Here is a 23,836-nt window from a genome sequence, read left to right as displayed (position 1 = left end):
GAAACCAACCTGTTCCTGCCCCATATCCTCTTTTCCTCTTTACAAAAATGTAGCTTGACAAGCTTGTCATTTCATTTGACATGACATGGATGACCAAAATACGGTATTTCTTTGCAATAGTTCATGAAATACAAAATGTTGAGTTCATATCATGTCATATCGATCATGTATTTCTTATTTCAGAATGGCGATCTGCTGCCCCCTGCTGTTGAAAGTAAGCTATTGAAGTTTGAGATGAGGTGGATGTTGTGAACCTTTTTGTCCACACAGCTAAATTTCACCACTTCATCTCACAGATTCCTCATCAACTATTGTTTATTTATGTATTTATTTTGTGGTGGAAGGTATGTTCATAGCAATAAACAGAATTTCGTTTGCAGTGTATTTTCTATTGTTGCTTCTTTCCTCAGCTATATTTTCCAGTTTTGTTTTGTGTTTTGCTGATTACCAATTAGCCTATCATTTAGTACCTAAATAGCCTATATACATTTATTCATTAGTGGTGGAATCAAAGGAGGAGCCCCAACCTGCCAAATGTAGTCTACCTTCAAAGTAAATAACATTTGGTTTGCAATGATATATTTTCTCTCTTTTTTATATTTGAGTTATTATATGAATCTGCAAGGGATTAATTTACCTTGTGTTTTAAATCGTTTCACGATTGTTTGTTATAACATCGATCACTTCAAACTTTAGTGGTAGGGCGACTGACAGTCAGTTTATTTTTTATTATGGCAGAACCAAATGAGGAGCCTCTTCGTGATATTGTGGAAATATTGAGATCAGAGGTGGAGAATCAAACTAAGGTGCCAATCATATCATCATCATGATCATCATACTTCCTAGCCATATACTATCTTCTCGGGCTTTGTTTTCACAGATAGATGTTTGTTTTTGTCCTTCTTACAGACAATTGATTCCCTCAATAAAACTATGGCTATGTATGAAGTAGAGAGGATCCACAATCACAACTATGTTGCATTTCTTCAAGGTCAGTGATCCTAAGTGAGACAGAAGTTGAGTGAAAACATAAATACAATGTTCTATGAGAAGTATAGTTGTAAGCTTGACAGAAACAAAATTCCAAGAAAAAAAACTCAAAACAATTATGCTGTACTTCTAGCTGAGCTGCATCACCTGGCCCGCCATGTAGCGAACCACCACATGGAGGCACACTTTGAAGCCCTGCGCCGTGATGTCTCCTCTGAGCTCGGCTACCTACATACTGCCATGTCTCATTCCTCCAACCAAGGCGTCTCCTGCTCTAACGCACACACGTCTTCTGACATCCAGAGTGATGCTGCCATCTTCCGACTCTCCCAGGAGTTGTATCACAGGTGCATGTGGCTATGATAGGACAAGATATGACAGGACTGGAAAGGAAAGGTTGACCTTAACCTTCACTAATATACATTATGTAATTTATATCAATTACTACATAACAAACCACTACTTCTATAAGTACCATAACAGCTGTACTCCTTCCATAGCTATTTGTCTCTGTGTGCTTCATTTGTTTTTCCAGTCGTAATGTACTATGGGAACAGGTCACTGAGCTGAGGACGGAAATCCACCACATCCATGGCCAACTCAGTAAGCTGATGTTATTTCTTTGATGTGTAAAATGTTCTATATTTACATGATGATGTTGTCTTGGAAGCTGCTAAAACATCTGACATGATTCTCCTGTCTCTCCTAGGGAATCAGAGAACTGAAATGCAGCACAAGTTATCAGAAAGACTAAATAAAGATATGGTACTAAACAGTCCACTTTTGTTCCTCATATTTTCAGAACATTTAGCAAAATATCACAAACAAATTGTTGTCAGTGTCAGATTTAGGGGTAAGAGAATGTAAGGTCAACGACTTAGCCTATACTGTATTATGAGCAGTTCTGACTATGGATTATAAATGCACATGAATTTGTTTTGGTGATGATAGCGCAGGTAGACATGAACACATCACTCGACTCAAGTTCAGAAGAAGGGACATATCGACACATGTACCGAGCGCTGATCATAAAATCTAGACAATGATCCCATTGCGAGTTAATGCAGCAAAAACCATGTAAAGTCAATCAATACGTACATGCTGTACATTTGATTTGAGGATAAACAATTATCACTGAGGTGTTCTCAATTTTGATTCCTGTTCCAGCGTTTGGAGAAGCTTATGGACACATGCCAAGCACAGGAGCTCAGGTAACAGAGGCCTCTAGAAAGGACCAGGCTAAGGTGAAACCTTTTGGATAAGAGTATGTGCTATTGACCATATTCACACAGCGGCAATTTTGCTCTCACATCATATTCAGGGGTGGGTATGACATAACAGCGAAACATCTGTTGTGTGAATATGGTCTGGTCATTGATGTTGCTTTGTGTACAATATATCTACTGTTTGTTGTCTCCACAGTTTGGATATCTCTGAAATACAGACCAAGCTTGAGGCAGTCCGAATATCCAAAGACAAGGCCTGTCAAAAAACAGGTAACTCATGAACATGTTTCCTCAACTCATTCCTGCTTGGGCTCTAACTGTTATTGAGAATAAGTTTGTTATCCTGCTTTTAGGTGGCACTGGGACACCACCAGGTGTAAAAGCAACCCCATATAATTCTGATTCAGATGAGACACAAAGTGGCACTCGGACCAAAATAAATATTCCTAAGACCAAAGAAAGGGTCAATGTATGTGCCAGGTAAATAAGAGGTTTCAACATATGGTCATTCATTACTGGTCTTTTGTAGTTATTGAGTCCATTTCTTGAGCATGCAGTTTTCAACTATTCCACTTAATTAACCACATTTTAAGGTGAGAAAATTAATACACATTAATAATTGGGATGTTATTTCATTTTTCTCACTTTGCAGAGTGTCAACGTGTCTACGAATAATCATTATTTGCTTCTATTTGTCCATCTATTCAAATCAGCCTTAGATTCAGTTGTCTCATTCTATCAACATATGCCAAACTCATATGCCAAACTATCTAGATCCATGCCATTGATATTTTAGACATGTATGTAGTTACAATTATATGTACTGATAAATATTACAGAGGAAACATCTGCCTTCTGAACTGGATGCAGGAACTTCTTAATAAACGCTAGGGATCTATACTTTGTGCACTCCTTTTCCCCCTCCACATTAAATCTCTTTGCCGAAAACGTGTCGGCACGTGACATGTGAGCTTGTAGATCGCTATTTCTGATGAATGTTTGTCCCAGAATAGGGACGCTATGGTTCATGTGGTTAATGATGTGCAACATTTCAAAAACAGATCATGCTGTTGTACCTGTAGTCTTCATGTTTGCTTACTTGTTTCATCCTTGGCCCACATCATCTGAATTCCATTTACCAAAAATGAAAGCCAGAATTTCAGATGCAAATAAGCAACATCTTGATTTATTTATTATTTAACTGCTGTGAGTCTGTGTTGATTCATAAATGTCTTTAGTGAGGTGCACCTGTTTTCGTCCTCCTTTGGAAATCAGATTAGAAAAGCAAACATAGCAGTTGTTCAGTACGCTATGTGCAGACGCCCCAGACTGATTTCTGAAAGGTTTCTGCTTTTGTGATGACTGGGAAGAGATGCTTAATGACTTGTAATTGACTGTAATCACATGAAGCATTATGCAAACTGTATCTCTAGTCTAGATTGATCTCTGAACTGTCAGAATCAAATCAGATAATTCAGGGACCTCAGGAACAGTCCTTGGTAGCTACTCTTAACCGAGCACATTTGAGATTTCATTTCTACATACATGGTCTTGCTCTACATTTGAAAGTGTCACACAACACAAATAAGCCAACAAATTCAATTTCAAACTCCACATCGATAACCTCGTTGGGAAACTACAACAAAAGATTGGCTTCCTGCACAGAAATAAAAACAGTTTTCCCTTGATCAGTACGAAACGGATGGTTGAAGCCACATTCCTATCAGTCTTAGACTATGGAGACATAATTTGTAGACATGCTGCTGCCTCCACACTTAAGCCCTTAGACTCTGTTTACCACTCAGCTCTGAGGTTTATTACTGGTGACAACTACAACACTCATCACTATGATAAGGTTGGCTGGTCTTCTCTGACTGAGAGAATCAATAATAACTGGCATCTGACTGTTTATTTACAAAGTCCTGTTCGGGAAATTACCATCATACGTTACATCCATGTTACATTGGAACTACAGTAACATTTTAACTCACTCCAGTGAATGGCTTGTTTTTCAACCTCATGCCAGATTTGATCTGGGAAAGGTTCTTGGAACCTCAACATAACCTTACACTGAATACCCTAGTACCTATTGGCTATTTTAGAACTTTACTCAACTACCGTTCATTACCTGTTTGCAACTGTTTTAATGATTGTTGTCAACAGATAGCTTTTGTTGAGTTCATGTTGATTTCATGAGTTCATGTTGACATTTATTTGTAATCTCTGCATCATTGCAATGAGGGTCTCTCCCTCAATGATTTCTCTGAGAATCTTAAATAAAAGGTTGAATGAATTTGCATCTGTGTTCCACTCAGTTGGGGGTTAGGGGGGATGAGCCAGAATGCCACCCCCCCCTTTTTTTTTTTAGCAAATTGACAATTGAAATTGCAACACAAGAGCATTGAGCAAGCATTATGACATGCAAGTGCTCCTCCTGTTAAAGGTTTCTATACTTCTTATGTAACAACCCTGCATAGCAAACAAAGGCCGTTTTTGAACACAAGTTAAGGAGTCTTTATGGGGATTCTTGATGGTTAACTTTTAAGGGAGGGAGTATGAACCATCTGCAAAAGAGAACTGGAATATGTGTTTTCAATAACACTTTTAAGAGCTCTCCCCTGGGATTTCTTTTCTTTTTTTACTCTTTTTGAGTTGTTGTGCTTTTAAATCTAATCAAATCTGCCATGCCATCCCCTCTCCATTACCTATAGTAGCAGAGAGAGCAGTGGTGGTAGATATGGGCGAGTGGGCTGATTTATTTTTAATTCACAGAAAAAATGCATATAAAATATTACAAGACAACATTTATACAATGCTCACTCTCCAAATATAGAAATGAGGCCTCAAAACTCCAAAATTGCTCTGTGATTAGCAAAGTTACTGAAATGGATACAATATTTATTCAGTTAAAATTGAGAGAAATAGCACAATTAAAAATAATGATCTTCTTTACCATTTATGAAATAATGTAGTGCATTCCTAAAACGTCAAGTCCCCCCCAACATCAACAGCATCTGTGAGACCACCCCCTGTTAAAAATTAACAAATGACCTACTGGTTCAACCCATGTTTTGTGCCACAGACAAAGGGAGGCACATACATCAGAATGAGTGTGTCTCCCTTATCTTACAAATGTATTCATTGAGGCATACTGCCCATATGCTGCATCTTCAGTTCTACAGTAGCTTTACTCTGAAGGCAGGCCGGTCTCTTGACCCACTAATCCTAGGCAGATGCACCCGTCCTCAGATCTATTTTCCACAAGGGGCAGGCATCTGTCCCTCCCAGACACGACCAGCTGAGAGGGATTTTCACCGCACAACTTTTCTTTCTTGTCTGATGACCTTAAATTTGCTCAAATGGTCTCATAATGTCCTTGACATATTACTTCCACACACAAGCTTGATGCTATGTCAAGACGTGATAGAGGGTCACTTTAAAATCATGCACCGGTTTAGCCAATAGGAGCGTGTCTTATCTACCCAACATAACCAACTTTAACCACAGCTGTTGCCAGACCTTCAAGTGACATATAGGGACTAATAAATCAACACCAATTAGGGCGTCTGTGCTGCACTGCTAGGTTGTAACTTGTCAAAGTTTATGAAAATGTGTTCATCAGTCTGCTAGATTATCAATCTTCTGTAAATAAGCATTAATGAACTTGACATTTTGTTCAGTTTATGATTCCAACATTTCGACATTGATCATGGCAGCCAGTAAGTAAGTAATGCTCTCTGCTTGGCTGTTAGTTTTTAATTGAACTATTCACCAGTAGCTGCTCTGTTGGAACATTCACAGCTGATCAGCTCTGAGTCCGTCCTCTTTGTAGACATCCCAGATGCAGGGGTGGAATACCGAAAGTTCCTACCAGGTTCAGACACAGGGAACCAAGAGCTTGCTGTTATTATCTTATCGCTAGTCAAATAGCCTAGTCATTCATATCAATAAGAAAGCCCCAAAGGTTCTAGTGAGAAACTGAAGAAATAGCAAAAGAAAATCACTTTGAAGATGTCACAAGAAAGACTCCATCATGATACCTTTTAAATGAATGTGTATCCCCTCAGTTCCCCTCAATCTAAAAGACTTTCGAAGGGCTGAGTTCTCCATGCAATATGGGACCTCTGTGGGGAGAAATCCAAAAAGAAACAATAGTATTAGAATCTGTCTATGACCTACAGTATGTCTGCACACTCAAGTTTTCATCTGAGTTTTCCCCTCCATTTAGTTACATCAAAATGGTCAACTGTCCAAGTATGCAAAGCATGTTAAATGGTTTAAAAATAGATTAAGGCATTTCATTCGAGGAAAGAAGAACAAGTTAATGCATGAGCTCCCTATGAGCCTATAGGCGTCATACTAGAGACATATAGATCACATGAAGCACATACTTGTGCTATATTGACACGGCCAATTGAGACACATTAATAGAAACCTGCTCAAAGGATTTGACAGGATCTGGAGGGCTTTCTGGATTCATTGTTAACCCTGTGATTTGAAATGGTCTGGTCTCTCTGTAAGTCTGCATGTCTATAATGAACTGTATGTAGCCTAACTGTCAACAGTCATTTTCTCTCTAGGAATCACTTCAGTGAACTTGCATTTAACACTTTAGCAAACCTGCATTGTATTCAGGCTCATATAATATATATATATATATATATATATACATATATGTATGATTCTCTTAATCACCAAATACCAAAGTCTATGTTGAGGATGATTAACATAATGAAGTCAGTATGACTATGGCACCTCCACATATTCAGCTCTAGACTAATCAGACCTTTACATTTTTATAATTTTTTTACATTTGTGTAACCACTACAGCAGTGGCGAATATAAACCAAAAAAGTTAAAATAGGCCACTCTTTTAAAAACGATGCATTTTGGATAGTGGACACAGGTCTTTATATACTGCATGGAATGCGTTAACTGTTGCCTGTCAACCCCAGGCTGCTCTCCACACAGACCCTAACAGTGATCTCTAATCAACTGATCCCCAGACACCCAATGGCAGAATTTCATCAATGCCCCTAACAGACCTAATCTTTCCTGATCCCAGAAAATGAGGCCCGCCATGTCGGGACCCAAAGCTGTCTAAGCTGCCGTCCCTACAGCCGTCATTGCTTTTTAATGGACAGGCCTGAGGATTGCAATTGTAACCGTTTAAAAGTGACACAATATAGCTATACATAGCTGGTTGAAAATACAAAATGGACATACTTGACTTTCCCAAGGTGGCGTATAGGCCAGAATTGATCTCTGACCAAATATAGGAGAAGCTATCCAGCGACAGTGAATAAAGCCCAGCCATCTCTTATAAAAGCTGTCCAAGTCTTGTTAGACTGTGATATGTCTTTGGCATAGTGTTGAGACCAAAATCAATTAACATCAGTGATCAAACTTCTTGTCCTGCAGCACTCACGGTAAGCATTACATCATTATACCAGTTTCTCTTATATCTTTTCTGTTCAGCGCTATTTGATTATGATTATCAAGATTAGTCCAGTAGATAAAATGTGTATGTCCTGAAATTGTGACATTCCTACAGCTATAGAAAATGAGTGATGCCGAGATGGAAATGTTTGGGGTGGCTGCCCCATACCTCCGCAAGTCAGAGCGGGAGAGGATTGCGGCACAAGTCAAGGCATTTGATGCCAAAACTGCTGTCTTTGTGGCTGATCCCAAACAGGAGTATGTGAAAGGAAAAATTAAGAGCCTAGATGGCTCCAAGATTACAGTTGAGACTGAGGATGGGAAGGTGAGTGCCTGTGCGTATACACTAATCGGTTTTCAACAGACCATCAGCTCCCATTTGCTTTATTATTTGGGTTATGCTTACCATACCCACACCAGCCATACAATAACACAGCTGATTGTAGATCAGTGAAAATAATGTCATCCTTTTCAATATCTAAATCAGATAACGTTTTCCTTTTGTCCACATTTTAGCATTAGATTTGCATCCCATTTGCTGTTATCTTTCTTTTTTTCCTAATCAACAATCACCGTATTGTATAATGCTTCAGGTTGTTACAGTGAACCAGGATGATATCCGCCCAATGAACCCTCCAAAGTTTGACAAGATTGAGGACATGGCCATGTTGACCCATCTCCATGAGCCCGCTGTGCTGTTCAATCTGAAGGAACGCTATGCTGCTTGGATGATCTATGTGAGCACCAACGCACGTCACATCACGTCACATGATGATACAACAAATGATTAATTGTACATTTTTTTCTCTTGTATTTTATTCACCTAGTTTCCCATATGGAGCTTACATAATAATAATACCAAACAGATGAAATCATCACATTTAAGGAGAGCCAAATCATTCTGTGCTTACGTGATATTAACTCACGTATAAGCACAGAAACCTATTTTCATATAGCACTGCATAAAAGCCTGTTTTACTGTCTTATTTATGCATTTTGCCATTTCAAACCTTTGCAGACCTACTCTGGGCTGTTCTGTGTGACAGTGAACCCGTACAAGTGGCTCCCAGTCTACAACCCAGAGGTGGTGGCTGGGTATCGGGGCAAGAAGCGTCAGGAGGTCCCACCCCACATCTTCTCTATCTCTGACAATGGTTACCAGTATATGCTCACAGGTACTGAATGACCCAATGACATTCCCCGTATTCCATGCTGTTGCAAAATGACTGCCATGTGAATATTGTTTAATGCCTTTCATACTTGCATAAAAGTAGATTTTTCTTTTGCGTTCTATGCTATCAAGTCATGTACTACAATAAAACAATTGCTAAATATCAAATGGAATGCTTTATTTTTAACAGATCGTGAGAACCAGTCCATCCTGATCACGTAAGTATACGGTTTCATTTGCTGTTTAACCAAGAGTTTACTGAAACCCTATATAATCAGTTGAATGTGTCTATACTATGCCCCCTCCTTTTCCCCCTCTAAACCAAATATAATTGGCAAAAATTGCAGATCTACAAGCAAACAATGATCACCCATCTTATGATGTCTAATTGATATTTTTTAACAGTGGAGAATCTGGTGCTGGGAAGACTGTCAACACCAAGCGTGTCATCCAGTACTTTGCGACAATCGCAATGGCAGGCGGTGGCGACAAGAAAGAACAAATGTCTGGAAAAATAAAGGTATGCAACAATTGCATCTATTGGAGACTTCAGCAAGAAGGAGCAACCAAGTGGAAAATCGCAGGTTCAGGACTGATACACTATCTTACGACCTGACAATCAGGAATAAGCATTAGCAAGATTGTTCCTTTAATGAGATCAGACAGAGTATGGAGAAAACATGTTTCAATAATTTTAGTTACATTTTTCTAAAGGGCACCCTGGAGGATCAAATCATCCAGGCCAACCCTCTGCTGGAAGCTTTTGGGAATGCCAAAACAGTGAGGAATGACAACTCTTCTCGCTTTGTAAGTTCATACACTACATGAGATATAATTATGATACATTTGATTATGGCATGTGACCTACTTGCATATATTGCTTAGTATAATAATAATACTAATAATAATATAAATAATAATAATAGAAATAAAAATAATCCATCCCCAGGGTAAATTTATTCGCATCCACTTTGGAACACAGGGAAAGCTGGCATCAGCTGATATTGAAACTTGTAAGTGTTGTTTAAAGTTACATTATTACCTTTTCTGCTCTGTTGATTTTGGAGTGTTGCAATACATGTTATCGCTTTTCTTTCCATGTTTAGACCTTCTGGAAAAATCCAGGGTGACCTTTCAACTCAAAGCAGAGAGAAGCTATCACATCTTCTATCAGATCTTGTCAAACAAGAAGCCTGATTTAATTGGTAAATACAGTATATCTCAACAATGCAGACATTTTGCTTGTAAGCTGTATACAGTATAAGGTAAAAAAAGAAACCTGAAAAAAATTATATTTATTTTAACTTTTTCAGAGATGCTGCTGATAACCACTAATCCATATGATTACCCATTCATCAGCCAGGGGGAATTAACTGTGCTGAGCATCAATGACACAGAAGAACTAATGGCCACAGATGTGAGTTCAATACACTCAATGATAGGCTTGACATGCCATTGAAGGCTTTTAAGTGCATAATTGATGCATGGCCACTTACAGTATGTAGAGCATAAAGGTTCATTTGTATTTAATTTAAATGTAATTTAATGTGAATCGTTTGGTTTTGTAATATCACCTAATGACTTAAGGTTTCACTTCTTTTATGTTTTACCATTTTTAGAAGCGAAATAATTTAGATACCGTAATAACTAATCCAATGGATCTTTATTCCGTAGCGTGCCATTGATATCCTTGGTTTCAACACAGAGGAGAAGTTTGGCATCTACAAGTTGACTGGTGCTGTGATGCACAATGGAAACATGAAGTTCAAACAGAAACAGCGAGAGGAGCAGGCAGAGCCTGATGGCACTGAGGGTGAGTGGTCCCTGTTATAGACATGCCTTTGAAGTCAAAACTACATCTAATTGTCTCCGCCAGGCCGAAAGGCATGGCGAGCGGTATGTTTTGCACCCTGTCCGTCCGTCCGTCCGTCCGTCCGTCCGTCCGTCCGTCCTTCATGTCATTCTGTCTGTGGACAGCTAATCTCCGGCACCATTGGCTTGATTGCAACAAAACTGTGCACACACACTGCCTGGATGCCAATTTTCACATCTGCATTTTATAGCGCCACCAGGAGGCCGACTTATGTAAAACATTTGTTTTTATATTACTCCTTCAGATTTTATCGAAATTTCACGCAAATCGGTATACATGATCTCTATAGTCATGTGATCAAGACGGATCTGTTTGATTTTTCATATTCAATCCTGATTGGCTAAGATTGACATCTAAAGTTTGCAGGAGTGGCTCGTTTTGAACAAAATGCCGCAAATCATGAACGCAGCGTCCGATTGCGGTGAGACTTTGTACGCACATTCGCACTACGTTGAGGAACAAATGCCACCCTTTTAACATTGCCCTATCATAGCGCCACCAGGAGGCCGATTTTTGCACAACTTTTATATTATTCCCACACATTCTGTCCAAACATCACGCAAATCGGTACACATTATCTCTAGTCAAGTGATCAAGACGGGTCCGTCCGATTTTTCATATTCCATCCTGATTGGCGAATTCCGAACATTTCTGGCCCACAATAACCTACCGGACCTGGCGGGGACCTGTGCTCCGAGGAGCACTTTTTTCTAGTTTGTTGGGTGGCTACATGCCTCTAGCTCACTGTTTCCCAAACAGTGGGTCGGGGCCCATCTTTTGACCCCTGACCCTGCTGATCTGCCATTTATGTACTGTAGTATTTTGTCCTTTCTGTTTTAACCAGGCCTAAAAAGAGTTAAATAGAGGCTTAATGACACTTAAATAGATTAAACATATATGACCTTTCACTGTGTTGTCCTATATCCAACAGTGGCAGATAAAGTCGCTTATCTCATGGGCCTAAACTCTTCTGATTTGCTGAAAGCCCTGTGCTACCCCAGAGTGAAGGTTGGCAATGAGTATGTCACTAAGGGGCAGACTGTCCAACAGGTATAGTATAAGTTTGATCTCCAAACGTACAGTATACTGTAAGCTCATATACACACCCAGCTTGCAACACTTACAATAAATCAATTGTCTCTTGGCTAATTTGCAGGTGAACAATTCAATGGGTGCACTGTCAAAGGCAGTGTATGAGAAACTATTCCTGTGGATGGTGACTAGGATTAACCAGCAGCTGGATACCAAACTACCAAGGCAGCACTTCATTGGTGTCCTGGATATTGCAGGGTTTGAGATTTTTGAGGCGAGTAGCTTTGTTTTTCTATCTTTATAAATAAACAATAAACATTTCCAAATATTTATTGGCATTATAAACTAAAACTAATGAATGAAATAATTATTTCTAATTTAGCTGAACAGCCTGGAACAGCTGTGCATCAACTTCACAAATGAGAAACTGCAACAGTTTTTCAACCACCATATGTTTGTGTTGGAGCAAGAAGAATACAAGAAAGAGGGGATTGAATGGGAGTTCATTGACTTCGGCATGGACCTGGCTGCCTGCATTGAGCTTATTGAGAAGGTATACTATTATTATTATTATTATTATATTATATTATTATATATTATCATGGACTTGGCTGCCTGCATTGAGCTTATTGAGAAGAACCTCTTAACTGTGAGCTCTACAAGCTCACAGTGTGTTGTGATGGGACTCTTTGTGAGCTTGAAGATCGGCTATTTTGGAAACGTTTTTTAAAGCCTATAATGACATGTCCAGAATAGGGTCGCCAGGGTTAACAAACAAAAGTATTCAGATGCATACATCTAAATCAAATCATAAGCTGCATGCATATAGGCCTACGTTGCAAAATGTCTGTTTCCTCATAGAAAACTAAAATCCAGTACAAAGAGTAAATTAACAACTAATATATTCTTTGTCTGTTTATTTCAACTGTGTACAGCCAATGGGCATTTTCTCTATCCTGGAGGAGGAGTGCATGTTTCCTAAGGCGACCGACGGCTCCTTCAAGAACAAGCTCTATGATCAACACCTTGGCAAGAACAGCAACTTCCAGAAGCCCAAGCCCAAGGCCGAGGCCCACTTCTCCCTGGTGCACTACGCTGGCACTGTGGACTACAATATCAGTGGCTGGCTCGAAAAGAACAAGGACCCGTTGAACGACACTGTGGTCCAGCTCTATCAGAAAGCTGCTGTGAAGCTGCTGGGTCAGCTGTTTGCCACCTACGCTGCTGCCGACGGTCAGTTCATGTCACAACAACGACAACAAAGTCTTTGTGGTTCTTATAGATAAATAAAAAAATCATATTATGTGAGTATTTGGTGTAATAAACTACCCTGTACAATAATATCTGTCCATTAAAGCTTAGTTTCCCTTGCATTAGCAGATTCAAGCAAGAAAAGTGCCAGGCAAAAGGGTTCCTCATTCCAGACGGTTTCCGCACTTTTCAGGGTATGAACATTTTATATGCTTTGGATCACACAGGTGTAAAATTAAAAGAATTATAGAGTCCAACACACAAAACGCAATGGGAAGGGTTATGTCAGGTTTTCACAACCTCAGCCACAATAAAATGATAGGTTTCAGGTAAGAAATAAGTGAGTTCAGGATTGGATAGGTAAGAAATAAGTGAGTATTGGTGAATATGACTCATATGTTTGAGTGCTCTGTATTAACATCATGTCCTGTGTTTTCGAAATCACCTCGTCCAGGAAAACCTCAACAAGCTAATGGCTAACCTCAGGTCCACACATCCACACTTTGTAAGATGTCTCATCCCAAATGAGACCAAAATACCAGGTAAAATAAAAATAACATTTCGACATTGTTATTTTGACATTGCGATTTGACATTGCTAGTACACTGTAAAGTTTACCTGACCTGATAAAATCGACCGTCCACATAGGGTCCATGGATCACCATCTCGTTTTACACCAGCTACGCTGTAACGGTGTGCTGGAGGGTATCAGGATATGCAGGAAAGGATTTCCCAGCAGGATTCTCTATGGGGATTTTAAGCAGAGGTAAGTTAATATCTATTGAGATATCACTTGAAAAGTGTAAGACAACACAAATTCAAAACACATTATTGTACTTTCTTAATTATTGGTTCTCAACTCTGTTACTTGCAAACCACTGGCAGTTCTGGTAGGAAGTTAATTGCATGTACCTGGTATCCATGTCATAATATCCTCCCTTACAGATACAGGATTCTGAATGCCAGTGCAATTCCCGAAGGGCAGTTCATTGATAGCAAAAAGGCCTCAGAGAAACTGCTCTCCTCAATCGACGTGGATCATGCCCAGTATAAATTTGGATACACAAAGGTAATTTTTGTAAACTGGAGGCACATATTCACATGCTTGTGTATCAAGTCGTGAAAGAAAAATGGAAGAATTCAATTGGGGCAGCTCTTTCAATTAACCACCTATGAACTCCAATTACTGTATGTGCAATGAGGTTGTGCTGAGGATCAATGTCTTTGCAATCTGTAGGTGTTCTTCAAAGCTGGACTTCTGGGTCTTCTGGAGGAGATGAGAGATGAACGCCTGGCAGTGCTGATGACTCGAATCCAGGCTATATCCAGGGGTTATGTCACCAGGCTGAAGTTCAAGGAGATGTCAAAGAAAAGGTCTCTGAAAACTTGTCTGCAGTGCACATCTCAAATAATACATTTCTGAAATATATTTTTTGACATGTTTATTGAAGTTCAAAGAGCTTTAAAATCTAACCACCATTCCTTCATTATTTCCCGTAGGGAATCTATTTTCATCATTCAATACAACATCCGTTCATTCATGAATGTGAAGAACTGGCCTTGGATGAGGCTTTTCTTCAAGATAAAGCCGCTGTTACGATGTGCAGAGGCTGAAAAAGAGATGCAGAACATGAAAGAGCAGTTCTCACGAATGAAAGAGGAGTTCTCAAAATCTGAAGCCAGGCGGAAGGAATTGGAGGAGAAGTTGGTGGCCCTTGTTCAAGAAAAAAATGACCTCTGTCTTCAAATTCAAGCAGTAGGCTAAAACACTCAATAAAGCTGTTGTTTGTTATTGTTTGCTATATTGTTATATTAATTGTACTGTACAAAGGTAAGATGTTAAAGGAAAAGAGGGACATGTAATTATTACCACCACTACTACTACAATTATTACTAATAATAATAATTATAATTCCAATGAGATAATATTAAATGTACAACATTTTCACAAATATGTGTATACGTATATAAACAATCGCATTTTACTCTCTTTGATAATCCTGTACATATGCTCTTGTGTTTCAAAAGGAGCGAGAGAACCTCTGTGATGCTGAGGAGAGGTGTGAAGGCTTGATAAAGAGCAAGATACACCTTGAGGCCAAAGCAAAAGAGTTCTCTGAGAGAATTGAGGAAGAGGAAGAGATCAATGCCGAAATCACTGCAAAGAAGAGGAAGTTGGAGGATGAGTGTTCAGAGCTCAAAAAGGATATAGACGACCTGGAGCTTACCATTGCCAAGGTGGAGAAGGAGAAATATGCCACAGAAAATAAGGTAATAAATAAAATTCAGTTCTCATAGGTACTATTCTATCAGGGAGCCAATATAACAAGACTGGTGAAATCTAACTGAAACAGCATAGCTTTCCCTAAGGCCATGCAATATCTTGAATTATGGTTCAGTTTATGTACAGTAGTTATTTAGACTTTTTTTAATTCCACAAAAGCCAGCCAGCACAGAATGTAAAAATAAATCATGATGGTCTTGTTTGATAGAAGTATTTTGTTGTATAGGTAAAGAACTTGGTAGAGGAGTTAATGACTCTTGAGGAAAGCCTGATGAAGTCCTCAAAGGAGACAAAAGCTTTGCAAGAGGTTCATCAGCAGACCTTGGATGACCTTCAGGTTGAAGAAGATAAAGTCAATACTCTAACCAAGACTAAAATCAAGCTAGAGCAACAGGTTGATGATGTAAGTATCTCAACTAAAAATGTACCAACAATGTTCTCAAATCTCTTGTGTGCTGTATGTTCAGATATATCCATACATTGTAATGATGCAATTACTGGCTTTACTTATATGAATTAACATCCTCGTACAGCTTGAAGGGTCACTGGAGCATGAGAAGAAGATACGTGCAGACTTAGAGAGATCCAAAAGAAAACTTGAGGGGGATCTCAAGATGTCCCAAGAAACAATCATGGACCTGGATAATGAAAGGCACCAAATGGAGGAGAGATTGAAAAAGTAAATAGTGCTAAATAGTGTTCTAAATCAACACCACTGACTCTAAGTCATACATTTAGACAGTGGTGATACAGGTAATTTTTAAATATATATCAATATATCAATGCATTTCACTTCTAAAATACTTACATCCTTTCAGAAAGGACTTTGAGCTCTGCAACCTGCAAAGTAAGATTGAGGATGAGCAAGCACTGAGCACTCAACTCCAAAAGAAAATGAAAGAGCTTCAGGTATTTGATTTTATTGTATGCCTCCTAAATCAACAGTACTTGCAGTAGTTATATTATGCAATTATTTACACATTATATATTCTTCCTAATATCTAATGTAATAGATAAATATTAAATAATTCATAATACAGAATACAATTTGTTGTAGGCACGCATTGAGGAGCTAGAGGAGGAAATTGAGGCTGAGCGTTCTGCTCGGGCCAGAGTGGAGAAGCAGAGGTCTGATCTCTCCAGGGAACTTGAGGAGATCAGCGAGAGGTTGGAGGAGGCCGGTGGAGCCACTGCAGCTCAGATTGAGATGAACAAGAAGCGTGAAGCAGAGTTCCAGAGGCTGCGGCGAGATCTTGAAGAGTCCACCCTGCAGCATGAGTCCATCACTGCCACGCTACGCAAGAAACAGGCCGACAGTGTGGCAGAGCTGAGTGAACAAATCGACAACCTTCAAAGAGTCAAGCAGAAACTTGATAAAGAAAAAAGTGAATTAAAGATGGAGGTTGATGATATGGCCATTAATGTAGAGACTGTCCTGAAAGGCAAGGTAAAGGAGCTCTAGAAAATATGTGTTGTTTGTCAATACTTACTTAAAGCAGCACTACGTATTTGGGGTATCTGTGATTGGCCAGTCTTCGCTTTGACTGGCAGTTCTGCCTTGGTGCCTTGGCAAATGCCAGGATGAAACTCATTGTCTCCCCTATACACAGTAATGCAGTCAAGCCCCTAGCAGGGACCCTCCTGAGTCTATACATTTATAGATTATAATTTTTTGGGACATAATATGCTATATAGTTGTAAAAAGTAATAGTTTTTTCTTCCTTAGAAATTAAATATTTTCCAAATGTTTCAAATACCAGTTATACCAGTAGATCATTTGGCTTACAATCCATATTACACATTTTAGGCTAACCTGGAGAAACTGTGCAGAAGCCTCGAAGACCAAAGCAGTGAAAATAAGGCCAAGTCAGACGAGGTCCAGAAGTCTTTGAGTGATTTTACTGCACTCAATGCTCGTCTACAGACAGAAAATGGTAAGATTAGAGTCCCTCATTTAAGAAGATGAAAGACAAATAAACAGACTTGCCTTGGATTCAGTGTGTTACTTCTGCATCCTGAACAGCTGAACTCTCACGACAACTAGAGGAGAAGGAGATCACTCTTTCCCAGTTGAACAGAGTGAAATCCGCCAGCAGTCAGCAAATTGAAGAGTTGAAGAGACAATTGGATGAGGAGATTAAGGTGCGACAAATACAAAATAGTCAATGCTTTGACAGATATGGGAAAAAAAAGACATTTACTTTTATTGTAAATCATTTCAGGCAAAGAATGCCCTAGCTCACGGTTTGCATTCAGCGCGTCATGACTGTGAGCTCTTAAGAGAACAGTATGAGGAGGAACAGGAGGCTAAAGCAGAGCTGCAGCGCTGCATGTCCAAGGCCAACACTGAGGTGGCTCAGTGGAGAACCAAGTATGAGACTGATGCCATTCAGCGCACTGAGGAGCTTGAGGAGGCCAAGTAAGAATTACACAGCAAATATATATCATGGGCAAGACCTGCTACTGCCTAACAGGAAGAACCGCCCACGGAAGTTACGTTGATGCTTTGCTGTTTAACGTTCCCAGTGCATGCAACCTGTGTTGTGATTGGTTGAAATAGACAGTTTCTGGGGGAAGTGTATACAACAGAAGTCCCGCCTTATAGATACGCTCTGCATTAGGTCGTTACCAGGCTTTTCTCCTTGGAGATGAGAAACGGCTCAGTCAGAACACATCATGATCATTATCATGGCAAATGCACGGTACCATCCTAACTGTGAGAGAGTCTTAAATTAAAGGAAAATAATATCCACCCACAGTTCTTACTGCTCCCAAAAATTAGTGTCAAACAGTCTGGATTTCATTGTGTAAGATTGGACATGCTATTCCATCATTAATTGTCGTCGTTGTTTCAAAGGAAGAAGTTGGCGCAGCGACTGCAAGACTCTGAGGAGATGACTGAGGCAGGAAGTGCCAAATGTGCGTCACTGGAAAAGACCAAGCAGAGGCTGCAGTCTGAAGTGGAGGATCTCATGGTTGATTTAGAGAGGTCAAATGCAGCCAATGCCACCTTGGACAAGAAACAGAGGAACTTTGACATGGTTGTTTTATTTTCATTCTAGCACTAACTTGATTTTCTACAGTGTCACACTTTTTCTACATAATCATTTTGAGATAATAACATGTGTCGGAAATTCCCAAAATTTAGGTGCTTGCTGAATGGAAGCAAAAGTATGAGGAGAGTCAATCCGATCTGGAAGTCTCTCAGAGAGAGTCCAGGGCACTGAGCACTGAACTCTTCAGGCTGAAGAATTCCTATGAAGAGGCTCTGGACCACCTGGAGACCATGAAAAAAGAGAACAAGAATCTTCAACGTGGGTTTTCTGGAAACAAATAGTTGGTTTGGTGTCACAAAGCACATTTGGCTATGTTTAATCTAAAAATAACATATTGTTAATTTTCAGAGGAGATAACAGACATCACCGACCAAGTAGGGCAATCTGCTAAAAGCATCCATGAACTGGAGAAAGCTGCGAAGCAAGCTGAACAGGACAAGAGGGACACCCAGTTAGCTCTTGAGGAAGTGGAGGTATGTTTTTGCCAATGTAAACACCGTCATTTTAATTTAACCCTAATAATTTAGACATTTGGGTCAATTTTGGGTCCAAACAATCATATTGTCAAGTTTCGCGAATGACACAGCAGTGGTGGGACTAATCTCCGACATCAACGAGGTGGAACACCTGGAGTCTTGGTGCAGAGCAAATAACCTCTGCATCAATGTGATGAAGACAAAGGAGATGATTGTGGACCTTAGAAAGTGTGGCCCCACCTCCAGCCCCCTCTACATCGGCAGAGATGCTGTCGAGGTGGTCTCTAGTTTCAAGTACCTGGGAGTGCACATTGCAGACAACTGAGCCTGTCAACACAACTCAGCCCCCTTTAATAAAGAAGGCTCACCAGCGAGTGTACTTCCTGAGGAGACTGAAGCGGGCGGGGCTGGGTACCACTGTCCTGGAGAGCATCCTCACATCCTGCATCACTGTGTGTGGCATGGAAACTGCTCTGCTGCAGATAGGAAGGCTCTGCAGCGGGTGGTGAAGTCTGCTCAGAAAATCATTGGAAGCAGCCTACCTGCCATCAGTGACATTTACAGCAGCAGGTGCAGGAAAAAGGCTACCAGTATCATGAAAGATGCCACCCACCCTGCACACTTTGGGCAGGAGGCTGCGTAGTATTAAGGCCAGTGCCACCAGGTTAAAGAATAGCTTCTTCCCTTCCATTATGAACTCTAGACCTTGAACTGTGATCAATTGCACTATAGTGATCTGTGAGATTACTCATGAACTGAACTTAACTGTTTTTTTTTAAAAATGCAGTTTTTTTAATGCTGCTGCTTTTAATACAGTTGTTGCTATTGCACGGCTTTTAGTGGGCACATGCAATTTTAGTGGGTAAGTGCAATTGCGGGGTTTAAGTGGTTAAACTCTGAGTTCAAAGGACTGACCATGTCTTTGCTTTCTATAGTCCTCTCTGGAACACGAGGAGGCCAAACTGCTGCACCTTCAACTGGAGCTGAACCAGATCAAGTCTGAAGTGGACAGAAAGGTGGCAGAAAAGGACGAGGAAATCGACCAGCTCAAGAGGAACCACCAGAGAACCGTGGACACTTTGCAGAGTACTCTGGAAGCTGAGACGCGCAGTAGAAACGATGCGGTCCGAGTCAAGAAAAAGATGGAGAGTGACCTGAATGAGATGGAGATCCAGCTGGGCCATGCTAACCGCCAGGCAGCCGACGCAACCAAACAGCTCAGAATCCTCCAGGGATCCTACAAGGTTTGTGGGGAGGTAGATCATTCACCAGTCCATTATGAAGTATGTCTGCAGGCGTGAAATTCGTCAAAAATGTTTTTTTTTGTGTCTCAGGATATGCAGGTCCATTTTGATGAAGCCCTCCATAGTCAGGAGGATCTAAAGGAACAACTGGCCATCGTAGAGCGCCGCAATGCTCTGCTGTTGGCTGAGATTGATGAGATGAGGTCTACGCAGGAGCAGGCTGAGAGGTGCCGCAAGCTGGCCGAACAAGAATTGGTAGATGTCAGTGAGAGAGTTCAGCTGTTGCACTCTCAGGTAAGAAATAATAACAAACATTGATTTTGCATCCAGACCACTCAAACCTTTAATTAATGCTTTTTACATTTACTTCTTCTCCCCCTCAACTGAACAGAATTCCAGCCTCCTAAACGCTAAGAAGAAGATGGAATCTGACATAGCCCAACTACAATCTGAGATGGAGGACACTATTCTAGAAGCAAGAAATGCAGATGAGAAGGCCAAAAAAGCCATCATGGATGTAAATCTAGACCAATACTTAGACAGACAATTACTTAGCTTCAGAATGTATTTAGATTTTATACATTAACATACGCTATTTTTTAGCCCCCATAACAGTGGGGCTCTAAGGATGCCAATGTTTGTTGGTTGATTGGTCCAACACATGGTCCCAAACAAGATATCTGGAAAACCATGGAATTTGCTATGTACCTTCATGCTCATCAAGAGGACTAGGGACTGCTAGTGGGATTTGTAAACTCTTAACAGTCTTGTTTGTGTGAGTGTGTGTGTGTGCGCGTGCATGCCTGTGTGTGTGCGTGTGTGGTGTTTCTGTTAGCGATAAGTCCTCATGAAGTTAACTTAAAAAGTACATTTTTAAATGTTGCTCTCTGCAGGCTGCCATGATGGCTGAGGAGCTGAAGAAAGAGCAGGACACCAGTGCTCATATGGAGAGGATGAAGAAGAACCTGGAGGCCACAGTGAAGGACCTGCAGCAACGGCTGGACGAAGCAGAGCAGATTGCTCTGAAAGGAGGAAGGAAGGAACTGCAGAAAATGGAAGCCAGGGTATGAATCATTAGGATAAAAATACATTCATTTTATATTGTAATGGGGGCGCCTGTGTGGCACAGGGGTAAAGTACCTGGCTACCACCGTAGAGACTGGGGTTTGATCCCTTCACAATGCCTCCAGCTTGGCCAGGCAATCCAGCGAACACAATTGGACGTGTTTGTGGGTGGGAAGCCAGCAGGTGAGGGTGATGCTCTGTCGCTGCTTTGGCAACTCCTACAGGTTGGTTGGGGTACCTGTTCAGCAGGGGGTGGAATTGGGAGGGACAGCGAGTTCCTCTGCATGGACCTGGGCTCTGCCTTACCCCTTATCCCTAAACTTATTAGCAATTCTTTTTTTTATTAAAAACATTTTAAAATAGTTCAACTAGCCGATCTACATCGACACGTTGTGAGCTTGTAGATTGGCTATTTGAACTATTTGAAAATGTTTATCAAAATAGTAAAAAATTGCAAAGATGTTTAGGGATAAGGTAAGGCGGCGCCCAAGATAGGACCCAATGGTTATGTCCTCACGGTGAAACTCCTCACTGTCAGGTAAAAAGAAGCGGCTAGTGACTTACTGTGTATTCATTGTCTACACACTCCGCAGACCAGAGGGTTGGCAATGGCAGAGACTAAGAGAAAACGAAAAAATAATAAACAGTTGCTGAAATGTTTTTATTGAACATAAAAACACATTTTATGCTTTGTGCATTTCAGATCCGTGAGTTGGAAAATGAAATGGAGGCAGAACAAAAACGAAGTGGGGAGGCCATGAAAGGTGTACGGAAATATGAAAGGAAAATCAAAGAGCTCACTTATCAGGTATGTCAGAAATGTGGTTGCTTGATGCTGAGCATATACAGTATATGACAGGAGTGAGAGTAACGAAAGGGAATGAGTAATGAGTTTGTGTTCACTGTTCAAGAATGAAGAAGAAAAGAAGAATGTGGCAAGACTCCAAGACTTGGTCAACAAACTGCAGTTGAAAGTGAAAGCATTTAAGCGGCAGTGTGAGGAGGTGGTGAGTAAATCACATATGCCTCTTTGGCTTGTTATAGATTGAGAAAGAGCTTCTTCAGTAGTCAATTTCTTTTCCCTGAACTCACCGCATTCTGTGACACACAGGAGGAGCAAACCAGCACAAATTTGGCTAAATTCCGGAAGGTGCAACATGAGCTTGAGGAGGCTGAAGAACGAGCTGACATCGCCGAAACTCAAGTCAATAAATTACGAGCAAAAAGTCGTGATATTGGTGGTAAAGGAGAGGAGTAGAGATCTGCATTGTTGTTGGGTGAAATCACCCCTTAGGAAACATATATTAAGTGATCAGCTATAGGATTTATAATAAATACATAAAAAGTCAGTTATTGTAAGTTCATGGGATGGAGCAAGAGTAAATCATAGACAAACTGTGACATTGTTACAGTGATATAGAAGTTGGGATGTACAGTAGCTTAGTAGAAAAATAAAGCTATAGAAAAAACTACGTGTCATGGTTTCGTTAATGTAGCATTTTTTGTATGTTAGTGTTTGAACACGTGTTTAGATATAATACTTATACAGTAGCTTTGGACGCAAAGTAATTACAGAAATCACAGAAAAGTATTTCAGAAATAGTGTCTATATACAGTAATACAATTGAAATGAATGAATGATCAAATATGAATAATAAATATAATGAAAATAATGAAAAGGGTGAACAAGAATACCTACTATTATATCTTAGTGACTGCAGTAGCAATGGAAGTCCACAGGATGGAGACACTTCATATGTAAACAAAGAGCATAGATATGGATGTATTAAACTGGATTACAAAGCCTTGAGGAAAGTATGTTTCTCTCTCTGATGTACATGTTAAGGAGCATTTTGTACCAGCTAACAATGAACACCTAAACAGTACCTATAAGACACCTATTAAAACATCAATATCAATACTGTATAAAAGAAACAGATATTTGAAAAACTTCAGTTGCTTAACATAACTTATTCAGACATACATCAGACACATCTTATAATAATCTATCTCCATACATACATATGAGATAGTACAGTAATACCCATAACGCAACTGAGATCTGTAGAAAGACAATTAGGCCTACCCTAATTTACCAGTAAGACAACACAGACAAATGAAGTTATTTGGGCACCTGGACACATAAAAGTAAAAGAGCAACAAACTAATATTACTTACTATTCATCCTGATACAACTGAATGTATTTAGAGTGTTAGTAGGCCTACAAAGCATCAGCTCAATTAACCATGATTAGACTACCACAACGTTCGTGTCACTAAGGAGAATAGGGTTTATCTACTCACCAGATAACCTGTTAAAATACATCAGCAGTCACCATACAATCGAAACGGAAACGCGCCAAAGCCAAAAATAAAAACATGACAGCCATAGTCTCATCTGAAGACTATATTTGCATTTGGATTGCAGAAAGGAAAGCCTATGATTTATAATAGACCTTATCAAAGTCCACCTTTTCCGTTGGGACGCACTAAATGGCAGCAGCTGGTATGTACATGACATTTCCAGAAATCCCTGTAAAGTAAAGGGATATAATTAGGCCTACCTCCTGCACATGTGTGACTTTCAGGGTACGTACTACGAGGTCACATTGGAGCTGGGAACAAGTGTTTCAAGCTCCAATGCTTCCAAGGCTTTTGGACTTAAGAAACAGCATTCTGAGCAAGGTTTACTAGTTCAGTTTAGTTTTTATTTTGTGAAAAGGCTTAGT

The 23,836-nt window shown here is 40.0% G+C and overlaps 3 protein-coding genes across 6 annotated transcripts in view; all 3 read left to right on the top strand.

The window, feature by feature from the left end:
• LOC308099243 (uncharacterized protein) overlaps positions 1 to 23,836 on the top strand; it is a 355,975-nt gene that overhangs the window by 187,516 nt on the left and 144,623 nt on the right. The window lies entirely within an intron of this gene.
• On the top strand, positions 32 to 4,445 carry LOC308099253 (uncharacterized protein). 3 transcript variants are annotated; one of them, XM_080447935.1, is made up of 10 exons: positions 32 to 103; positions 184 to 214; positions 739 to 806; positions 910 to 991; positions 1,154 to 1,337; positions 1,526 to 1,593; positions 1,700 to 1,755; positions 2,158 to 2,201; positions 2,413 to 2,486; positions 2,570 to 4,445. In XM_080447935.1, exons 1-10 carry the CDS (start codon positions 86 to 88, stop codon positions 2,698 to 2,700), a joined length of 756 nt encoding a protein of 251 aa, XP_080304061.1. In that variant the 5' UTR covers positions 32 to 85; the 3' UTR covers positions 2,701 to 4,445. The 3 variants fall into 3 exon arrangements, with proteins under 3 accessions (XP_080304061.1, XP_080304060.1, XP_080304062.1); XM_080447934.1 differs by having other exon boundaries at positions 1,124 to 1,337; XM_080447936.1 differs by lacking the exons at positions 32 to 103; positions 184 to 214 and adding an exon at positions 482 to 536 and having other exon boundaries at positions 1,124 to 1,337.
• Positions 7,780 to 22,365, top strand: LOC308099244 (myosin-4-like; the record flags this gene model as incomplete). 2 transcript variants are annotated; one of them, XM_080447924.1, is made up of 38 exons in its annotated part: positions 7,780 to 7,980; positions 8,249 to 8,392; positions 8,674 to 8,830; positions 9,017 to 9,044; positions 9,232 to 9,346; positions 9,541 to 9,633; positions 9,776 to 9,839; positions 9,933 to 10,031; positions 10,140 to 10,243; positions 10,501 to 10,639; positions 11,631 to 11,749; positions 11,856 to 12,005; positions 12,114 to 12,284; positions 12,667 to 12,964; positions 13,109 to 13,176; positions 13,437 to 13,524; positions 13,631 to 13,748; positions 13,928 to 14,051; positions 14,220 to 14,356; positions 14,483 to 14,738; positions 15,011 to 15,253; positions 15,493 to 15,669; positions 15,800 to 15,945; positions 16,085 to 16,175; positions 16,324 to 16,713; positions 17,074 to 17,200; positions 17,290 to 17,408; positions 17,489 to 17,685; positions 18,124 to 18,307; positions 18,415 to 18,580; positions 18,671 to 18,795; positions 19,734 to 20,042; positions 20,133 to 20,336; positions 20,434 to 20,559; positions 20,936 to 21,106; positions 21,811 to 21,915; positions 22,019 to 22,114; positions 22,219 to 22,365. In XM_080447924.1, the coding sequence occupies 38 exons, from the start codon at positions 7,780 to 7,782 to the stop codon at positions 22,363 to 22,365; spliced, it is 5,796 nt and encodes a 1,931-aa protein (XP_080304050.1). The 2 variants fall into 2 exon arrangements, with proteins under 2 accessions (XP_080304050.1, XP_080304049.1); XM_080447923.1 differs by having other exon boundaries at positions 12,667 to 13,000.

The sequence above is a fragment of the Gymnoscopelus braueri genome, assembly GCF_963280865.1.
Source record: "Gymnoscopelus braueri genome assembly, chromosome: 13".
Classification (NCBI taxonomy): domain Eukaryota; kingdom Metazoa; phylum Chordata; class Actinopteri; order Myctophiformes; family Myctophidae; genus Gymnoscopelus; species Gymnoscopelus braueri.
Note: the sequence above shows the minus strand (reverse complement) of the source record. Positions and strands in the feature narration are given on the sequence as shown.